The sequence below is a fragment of the Procambarus clarkii genome, chromosome 18 (genome assembly GCF_040958095.1).
Source record: "Procambarus clarkii isolate CNS0578487 chromosome 18, FALCON_Pclarkii_2.0, whole genome shotgun sequence".
In the NCBI taxonomy this organism is placed as follows: Eukaryota; Metazoa; Arthropoda; class Malacostraca; order Decapoda; family Cambaridae; genus Procambarus; species Procambarus clarkii.
The window spans coordinates 29043115-29053114 of record NC_091167.1 but is presented as its reverse complement, the minus strand read 5'-3'; the positions used below and the strand labels follow the sequence as shown (position 1 = coordinate 29053114).

The following is a 10000-nucleotide window of genomic DNA, read 5'->3' as shown; positions in this document are numbered from 1 at the left end:
CCAACTGTTTCTGATTCAACTTTTCTTCTACTTTCTGGCTGCTATTTGGGTACTTCCCAGTTGTTAACGTCTCACCTCACCACAACATTGTCTGTGGACGTTAGTTACACTTGTCATCCCAACGTCGTCTGGTAGACCCCCGCAAGTCTTGATTGTCGCATCAGCTGCCACCCAGCAGCAGGAGGTACAGCAAGGGTACAGCAAGGGTACAGAAAGGGGTACAGCAAGGGTACAGTAAGGGGTACAGCAGGAGGTACAACAAGGGTACAGTAAGAGGTACAGCAAGGGTACAGCAAGGGTACAGTAAGGGGTACAGCAGGAGGTACAACAAGGGTACAGTAAGAGGTACAGCAAGGGTACAGCAAGGGTACAGCAAGGGTACAGTAAGGGGTACAGCAAGGGTACAGTAAGGGGTACAGCAGGAGGTACAACAAGGGTACAGTAAGAGGTACAGCAAGGGTACAGCAAGGGTACAGCAAGGGTACAGTAAGGGGTACAGCAGGAGGTACAACAAGGGTACAGTAAGAGGTACAGCAGGGGGTACAGCAAGGGTACAGTAAGAGGTACAGCAGGGGGTACAACAAGGGTACAGTAAGGGGTACAGCAGGAGGTACAACAAGGGTACAGTAAGAGGTACAGCAGGGGGTACAGCAAGGGTACAGTAAGAGGTACAGCAGGGGGTACAAGGGTACAGTAAGAGGTACAGCAGGGGTACAGTAAAAGGTACAGCAGGGGTTACAGCAAGGGTACAGTAAAAGGTACAGCAGGGGTTACAGCAAGGGTACAGTAAAAGGTACAGCAGGGGTTACAGAAAGGGAAATAGCAAGGGGTACAGTAAAGGATATAGTAGGTATATAGCAAGTGATACAGCAAGGACTGCAACAGGTGATACAGCAAGTGATACAGCAAGGACTGCAACAGGTGATACAGCAGGTGATACAGCAAGGGCTGCAACAGGTGATACAGCAGGTGATACAGCAAGGGCTGCAACAGGTGATACAGCAGGTGATACAGCAAGGGCTGCAACAGGTGATACAGCAGGTGATACAGCAAAGGCTGCAACAGGTGATACAGCAAGGGCTGCAACAGGTGATACAGCAAGGGCTGCAACAGATGATACAGCAGGTGATACAGCAAGGGCTGCAACAGGTGATACAGCAAGTGATACAGCAAGGGCTGCAACAGGTGATACAGCAAGGGCTGCAACAGGTGATACAGCAAGTGATACAGCAAGGGCTGCAACAGGTGATACAGCAAGGACTGCAACAGGTGATACAGCAAGTGATACAGCAAGGGCTGCAACAGGTGATACAGCAAGGGCTGCAACAGGTGATACAGCAAGTGATACAGCAAGGGCTGCAACAGGTGATACAGCAAGGACTGCAACAGGTGATACAGCAGGTGATACAGCAAGGGCTGCAACAGGTGATACAGCAAGGGCTGCAACAGGTGATACAGCAAGTGATACAGCAAGGGCTGCAACAGGTGATACAGCAAGGACTGCAACAGGTGATACAGCAAGTGATACAGCAAGGGCTGCAACAGGTGATACAGCAAGGGCTGCAACAGGTGATACAGCAGATGATACAGCAAGGGTTGCAACAGGTGATACTGCAAGTGATACAGCAAGGGTTGCAATAGGTGATACAGCAAGTGATACAGCAAGGACTGCAACAGGTGATACAGCAAGTGATACAGCAAGGACTGCAACAGGTGATACAGCAGGTGATACAGCAAGGACTGCAACAGGTGATACAGCAAGGGCTGCAACAGGTGATACAGCAGATGATACAGCAAGGGCTGCAACAGGTGATACTGCAAGTGATACAGCAAGGGTTGCAACAGGTGATACAGCAAGGGCTGCAACAGGTGATACAGCAAGGGCTGCAACAGGTAATACAGCAGATGATACAGCAAGAGTATACAGCAAGGATACAGCAGACGATACACCGCGATACACCTTCAGAGTCATTACTATTCAGCCTATGAGCTCATTCATGAATAAGTTATCTCAGTAATTCTCGCTTCACACTTTACTGTGTTGGTCGGTCATTGTTTGTTGTTTGTGTGCTGTCTTAGTTGTTTGTGTGCTGGCTTAGTTGTTTGTTGTTTGTGTGCTGGCTTAGTTGTTTGTGTGCTGTCTTAGTTGTTTGTGTGCTGGCTTAGTTGTTTGTTTGTGTGCTGGCTTAGTTGTTTGTTGTTTGTGTTCTGGCTTAGTTGTTTGTGTGCTGGCTTAGTTGTTTGTGTGCTGGCTTAGTTGTTTGTTTGTGTGCTGGCTTAGTTGTTTGTTGTTTGTGTTCTGGCTTAGTTGTTTGTGTGCTGGCTTAGTTGTTTGTTGTTTGTGTTCTGGCTTAGTTGTTTGTGTGCTGGCTTAGTTGTTTGTGTGCTGGCTTAGTTGTTTGTTGTTTGTGTTCTGGCTTAGTTGTTTGTGTGCTGGCTTAGTTGTTTGTGTGCTGGCTTAGTTGTTTGTTGTTTGTGTTCTGGCTTAGTTGTTGTGTGCTGGCTTAGTTATTTGTGTGCTGGCTTAGTTGTTTGTGTGCTGGTTTAGTTGTTTGTGTGCTGGTTTAGTTGTTTGTTGTTTGTGTGCTGGCTTAGTTGTTTGTGTGCTGGCTTAGTTGTTTGTTGTTTGTGTGCTGGCTTAGTTGTTTGTTTGTGTGCTGGCTTATTTGTTTGTTTGTGTTCTGGCTTAGTTGTTTGTTTGTGTGCTGGCTTAGTTGTTTGTTGTTTGTGTGCTGGCTTAGTTGTTTGTTTGTGTGCTGGCTTAGTTGTTTGTTTGTGTGCTGGCTTAGTTGTTTGTGTGCTGGCTTAGTTGTTTGTTGTTTGTGTGCTGGCTTAGTTGTTTGTTGTTTGTGTGCTGGCTTAGTTGTTTGTTTGTGTGCTGGCTTAGTTGTTTGTTTGTGTGCTGGCTTATTTGTTTGTTTGTGTTCTGGCTTAGTTGTTTGTTTGTGTGCTGGCTTAGTTGTTTGTTGTTTGTGTGCTGGCTTAGTTGTTTGTTTGTGTGCTGGCTTAGTTGTTTGTTTGTGTGCTGGCTTAGTTGTTTGTGTGCTGGCTTAGTTGTTTGTTGTTTGTGTGCTGGCTTAGTTGTTTGTTGTTTGTGTGCTGGCTTAGTTGTTTGTTTGTGTGCTGGCTTAGTTGTTTGTTTGTGTGCTGGCTTAGTTGTTTGTGTGCTGGTTTAGTTGTTTGTTTGTGTGCTGGCTTAGTTGTTTGTTTGTGTGCTGGCTTAGTTGTTTGTTTGTGTGCTGGCTTAGTTGTTTGTTGTTTGTGTGCTGGCTTAGTTGTTTGTTTGTGTGCTGACTTAGTTGTTTGTGTGCTGGCTTAGTTGTTTGTTGTTTGTGTGCTGGCTTAGTTGTTTGTTTGTGTGCTGGCTTAGTTGTTTGTTGTTTGTGTGCTGGCTTAGTTGTTTGTTTGTGTGCTGGCTTAGTTGTTTGTTGTTTGTGTGCTGGCTTAGTTGTTTGTTGTTTTTTGTGCTGGCTTAGTTGTTTGTTGTTTGTGTGCTGGCTTAGTTGTTTGTGTGCTGGCCCTTTCCCATTTCTCTGTGTATTTCTCTGTAATTATATATTATATATATATATATATATATATATATATATATATATATATATATATATATATATATATATATATATATATATATTTTATATAGATGCAAACAACATGGGGGATGTTGCTTGCATCATTGCTTGCACTATACAATGTAGAAGGCAGTCGTGAAGGGGACGGTTCTAGTCCTCAATTACTCTACTGATATGAACGAGCGCAATAGGCTAGAGAATCTGTGCACCAGTTGATTAAGAGATGAGAGGCAGGAGCAAAGAGCCAAAGCTCAACCCCCCGCAAGTACAACTAGGTGAGTACACTGGAATATCAGTCAGTCAGTCAGTCAGACCAAAGATCAAACTATTGCGCCAGCCCTGAGGCAGTCTTTGTCGCCTCGTAGACGAGGTGCGCTCTGCCCTTCACAGCAGACGTCTCACTTCAGGCTTCGAGTCCAACTTTCTCTGTCAAGTGCAAGACCATTGAAGTGTTTAGAAGCGGGTCAAGGTACAGTTACAATGACTGTACTTGGCTGACAGCTCAATAAATCAGGTGAAATGAATCCTGTACCTCACGTGGCGTCTTCAAGTATAGCCTCCAGGTTGTCTTAATGGCCTGGAGAGGTCAAGACCATTGTAGCTGCCGGGGGTGGTACTTCCATACAGCCCCCTGCTGTCCTCCTGCTTCAACGGTGTGACCTAACTTGTTCCTCTCTCTCTCTCTGTCTCTCTCTCTCTCTCTCTCTCTCTCTCTCTCTCTCTCTCTCTCTCTCTCTCTCTCTCTCTCTCTCTCTCTCTCTCTCTCTCACCTGTTTCTTCTCTCTTTCCCTCCCTCTTCTCCTCGCTGTGTCCCTGTGTTTATACTCTCTCCCTCTCCCTCTGGACATGTTTCTGCCTATGTACATTATTTATACCGAAGGTTGCATTCAGTCCGTGGCGTTACTGCCCAGTAACAGCTGCCTTATAACCATCAGTAGTTTACCTATCTTGAGTTACCTACCTAGCCTTCGCTCAACTAGCAATAGGGCACCTAGCAGCAGCAGCTTGCCTTGCAATAGTTTCCCTAGTGGTAGTTCACTTAGCAATTCCTCACCAAGTAATAGCTCACCTAGCAAGCTTATCAAATAATATTTCACCTAGTCTAACACTACTTGCAATACTTCACCTAGCAAAAGTCCATAACCTAGCAGCCATTCACCTAGATAACCTCGAATTCATTTTTTTAACAATCTAATATTATAAATTGATATCATTAGTAAATTAGTTGTGGTTCATTTGCCGCCTGGGTGAGGTGGGGAGGGGGAGTGATTGATGATCTGCAGGTGTGTGCCTTCAGGTGTGTCTTGATGGGAAGATATTACACCATCTTTTGTCTTTATCAAATTCTGTATTAAGACCACAACTCTCGTCCGAGTGAGGTCCAGGTGTGGAAGGCTCTGTCACCAGGTGTGGAGGGCTCTACCACCAGGTGTGGAGGGCTCTGCCACCAGGTGTGGAGGGCTCTGCCACCAGGTGTGGAGGGCTCTGTCACCAGGTGTGGCGGACTCTGTCACCAGGTGTGGAGGGCTCTGCCACCAGGTGTGGAGGGCTCTGCCACCAGGTGTGGGAGGGCTCTACCACCAGGTGTGGAGGGCTCTGCCACCAGGTGTGGAGGGCTCTGCCACCAAGTGTGGGAGGGCTTTGCCACCAGGTGTGGAGGGCTCTGCCACCAGGTGTGGAGGGCTCTGCCACCAGGTGTGGAGGGCTCTGCCACCAGGTGTGGAGGGCTCTGCCACCAGGTGTGGAGGGCTCTGCCACCAGGTGTGGAGGGCTCTGCCACCAGGTGTGGAGGGCTCTGCCACCAGGTGTGGAGGGCTCTGCCACCAGGTGTGGAGGGCTCTGCCACCAGGTGTGGGAGGGCTCTGCCACCAGATGTGGAGGGCTCTGCCACCAGGTGTGGGAGGGCTCTACCACCAGGTGTGGAGGGCTCTGCCACCAGGTGTGGAGGGCTCTGCCACCAGGTGTGGGAGGGCTTTGCCACCAGGTGTGGAGGGCTCTGCTACCAGGTGTGGAGGGCTCTGTCACCAGGTGTGGAGGGCTCTGCCACCAGGTGTGGAGGGCTCTGCCACCAGGTGTGGGAGGGCTCTACCACCAGGTGTGGAGGGCTCTGCCACCAGGTGTGGAGGACTCTGCCACCAGGTGTGGGAGGGCTTTGCCACCAGGTGTGGAGGGCTCTGCTACCAGGTGTGGAGGGCTCTGCCACCAGGTGTGGAGGGCTCTGCCACCAGGTGTGGAGGGCTCTGCCACCAGGTGTGGAGGGCTCTGCCACCAGGTGTGGAGGCTCTGTCACCAGGTGTGGCGGACTCTGTCACCAGGTGTGGAGGGCTCTGCCACCAGGTGTGGAGGGCTCTGCCACCAGGTGTGGGAGGGCTCTACCACCAGGTGTGGAGGGCTCTGCCACCAGGTGTGGAGGGCTCTGCCACCAGGTGTGGAGGGCTCTGCCACCAGGTGTGGAGGGCTCTGCCACCAGGTGTGGGAGGGCTCTACCACCAGGTGTGGAGGGCTCTGCCACCAGGTGTGGAGGGCTCTGCCACCAGGTGTGGGAGGGCTCTGCCACCAGGTGTGGGAGGGCTCTGCCACCAGGTGTGGAGGGCTCTGCCACCAGATGTGGCGGGCTCTGCCACCAGATGTGGAGGGCTCTGGCACCAGGTGTGGCGGGCTCTGCCACCAGGTGTGGAGGGCTCTGTCACCAGGTGTGGAGGGCTCTGTCACCAGGTGTGGAGAGTTCTGTCACCAGGTGTGGAGGGTTTAAGAACATAAACATAAGAACAAAGGTAACTGCAGAAGGCCTATTGGCCCATACGAGGCAGCTCCTATCTATAACCACCCAATGCCACTCATATACTTGTCCAACCCGCGCTTGAAACAATCGAGGGACCCCACCTCCACCACGTTACGCGGCAATTGGTTCCACAAATCAACAACCCTGTTACTGAACCAGTATTTACCCAAGTCTTTCCTAAATCTAAACTTATCCAATTTATACCCATTGTTTCGTGTTCTGTCTTGTGTTGATATTTTTAATACCCTATTAATATCCCCCCTGTTAACATAAGAACATAAGAACAAAGGTAACTGCAGAAGGCCTATTGGCCCATACGAGGCAGCTCCTATTCTATAACCACCCAATCCCACTCATATACTTGTCCAACTGTTATGTACATTCATCCACTTGTAAACCTCTATCATGTCACCCCTAACTCTTCGCCTTTCCAGTGAATGCAACTTAAGCTTTGTTAATCTTTCTTCATATGAAAGATTTCTAATTTGGGGACTTAACTTAGTCATCCTACGTTGGACACGTTCAAGTGAATTTATATCCATTCTATAATACGGCGACCAAAACTGAACTGCATAATCTAAATGGGGCCTAACCAGAGCAAGATATAGCTTAAGAACCACACCAGGTGTCTTGTTACTAACGCTTCTATTAATAAATCCCAGTGTCCTATTCGCCTTATTACGAACATTCATGCATTGATCCTTTTGTTTTAAATTCTTACTAATCATAACTCCCAGATCCCTTTCGCAATCCGACTTCGCAATCTCAACACCATCTAGCTCGTATCTTGTAACTCTGTCATCGTTACCTAGCCTCAGAACTTTACATTTATCAGCATTAAACTGCATTTGCCAATCCTTTGACCATTTCAAAACCCTATCTAGATCAACTTGAAGTGATAGCGAGTCCTCCTCCGAATTAATTTCCCTACCGATTTTCGTATCATCGGCAAATTTGCAAATGTTGCTACTCAAACCTGAATCTATATCATTTATATATATTATAAACAACAGAGGTACCAGGACAGAGCCCTGAGGTACTCCACTAACAACATTATCCCACTCTGACTTAACCCCATTTATACTAACTCTCTGTTTCCTTTGGAATAGCCATGCCCTAATCAAACAATATAGCACCCCCAATACCATGAGCTTCTATTTTTTTAATTAGTCTTTCATGTGGCACTGTATCAAAAGCTTTGCTAAAGTCAAGGTACACAACATCACAATCCTTACCACTATCAACTGCCTCAACTATGCTGGAATAAAGAGTTAGCAAATTTGTTAAACATGAACGGCCATTTGTAAAACCATGTTGCGACTCATTTATTAATTTTGTATATTGTTCATTTATTGTGTTTGTACTCAGAGAGGGTTTGTAAGGTAGAGAAGGGCATAAAAGCACAGAGGGGCAGTAAGTCAGAGACGGGCAGAAAGTCTTTTGTGCATATATATATCCATTTAAGCCTATATAAACAGCTCCCCCCCCCCCCCGAAGGTTGAACTAGAGAAAAGGATATAACCCCACAACTAACTACCGGGTACCCACTTACTGCAAGGTGAACAGGAGAATTAGGTTGTAGATTACGTGCCCAACCATTTCTGTTCCGCCACGGATTCGAACCTAGATTTCCCGATTGTGGGTGGAGAACTAACCTAACTGAGCTCAGCAGCCTAGCAGGCCAAGAGATCCTGAGCCCAGCAGCCTAGCAGGCCAAGAGATCCTGAGCTCAGCAGCCTAGCAGGCCAAGAGATCCTGAGCTCAGCAGCCTAGCAGGCCAAGAGATCCTGAGCTCAGCAGCCTAGCAGGCCAAGAGATCCTGAGCCCAGCAGCCTAGCAGGCCAAGAGATCCTGAGCTCAGCAGGCCAAGAGATCCTGAGCTCAGCAGCCAAGCAGGCCAAGAGATCCTGAGCCCAGCAGCCTAGCAGGCCAAGAGATCCTGAGCCCAGCAGCCTAGCAGGCCAAGAGATCCTGAGCCCAGCAGCCTAGCAGGCCAATAGATCCTGAGCCCAGCAGCCTAGCAGGCCAAGAGATCCTGAGCTCAGCAGCCTAGCAGGCCAAGAGATCCTGAGCTCAGCAGCCTAGCAGGCCAAGAGATCCTGAGCCCAGCAGCCTAGCAGGCCAAGAGATCTTGAGCCCAGCAGCCTAGCAGGCCAAGAGATCCTGAGCCCAGCAGGCCAAGAGATCCTGAGCCCAGCAGCCTAGCAGGCCAATAGATCCTGAGCCCAGCAGCCTAGCAGGCCAAGAGATCCTGAGCTCAGCAGCCTAGCAGGCCAAGAGATCCTGAGCTCAGCAGCCTAGCAGGCCAAGAGATCCTGAGCTCAGCAGCCTAGCAGGCCAAGAGATCCTGAGCTCAGCAGCAGGTCGCTGGCCTGGCTCACCTGGCCCACAGCGTGCCGCCTACACGACACAGGAGACCCGGAGCTCAGTGAGCAAGTAATGGGGCTGTCACAGCGTGCCATGTGCAGGTGTAGTGAGGTGCTGTGGCGCAGGGCAGTGGAGGAGAGGCCTCAGTGTTGGGGCCGGGCCACCTGGGGGCAGGGGCGGCCACCAGGGGGCAGGGGCGGCCACCAGGGGGCAGGGGCGGCCACCAGGGGGCAGGGGCGGCCACCAGGGGCGGCCACCAGGGGGCAGGGGCGGCCACCAGGGGGCAGGGGCGGCCACCAGGGGGCAGGGGCGGCCACCAGGAGGCAGGGGCGGCCACCAGGGGGCAGGGGCGGCCACCAGGGGGCAGGGGCGGCCACCAGGGGGCAGGGGCGGCCACCAGGGGGCAGGGGCGGCCACCAGGGGGCAGGGGCGGCCACCAGGGGGCAGGGGCGGCCACCAGGGGGCAGGGGCGGCCACCAGGGGGCAGGGGCGGCCACCAGGGGGCAGGGGCGGCCACCAGGGGGCAGGGGCGGCCACCAGGGGGCAGGGGCGGCCACCAGGGGCGGCCACCAGGGGGCAGGGGCGGCCACCAGGGGGCAGGGGCGGCCACCAGGGGCGGCCACCAGGGGGCAGAGGCGGCCACCAGGGGGCAGGGGCGGCCACCAGGGGCAGGGGCGGCCACCAGGGGGCAGGGGCGGCCACCAGGGGGCAGGGGCGGCCACCAGGGGGCAGAGGCGGCCACCAGGGGGCAGGGGCGGCCACCAGGGGGCAGGGGCGGCCACCAGGGGGCAGGGGCGGCCACCAGGGGGCAGGGGCGGCCACCAGGGGGCAGGGGCGGCCACCAGGGGGCAGGGGCGGCCACCAGGGGGCAGGGGCGGCCACCAGGGGGCAGGGGCGGCCACCAGGGGGCAGGGGCGGCCACCAGGGGGCAGGGGCGGCCACCAGGGGGCAGGGGCGGCCACCAGGGGGCAGGGGCGGCCACCAGGGGGGCAGGGGCGGCCACCAGGGGGCAGGGGCGGCCACAGGGGGCAGAGACGGCCACCAGGGGCGGCCACCAGGGGGCAGAGGCGGCCACCAGGGGGCAGGGGCGGCCACCAGGGGCGGCCACCAGGGGGCAGGGGCGGCCACCAGGGGGCAGGGGCGGCCACCAGGGGGCAGGGGCGGCCACCAGGGGGCAGGGGCGGCCACCAGGGGGCAGGGGCGGCCACCAGGGGCGGCCACCAGGGGGCAGGGGCGGCCACCAGGGGCGGCCACCAGGGGGCAGAGGCGGCCACCAGGG

General features: G+C 53.0%; 1 protein-coding gene across 1 annotated transcript; it reads right to left on the bottom strand.

Moving 5' to 3' along the window:
* Nucleotides 1–805: 805 nt before the first annotated feature.
* LOC123754566 (mRNA decay activator protein ZFP36L3-like) lies at nucleotides 806–1972 on the bottom strand. Its single transcript, XM_045737039.2, has one exon. The coding sequence runs from the start codon at nucleotides 1970–1972 to the stop codon at nucleotides 806–808; it is 1167 nt and encodes a 388-aa protein (XP_045592995.2).
* Nucleotides 1973–10000: the final 8028 nt, after the last annotated feature.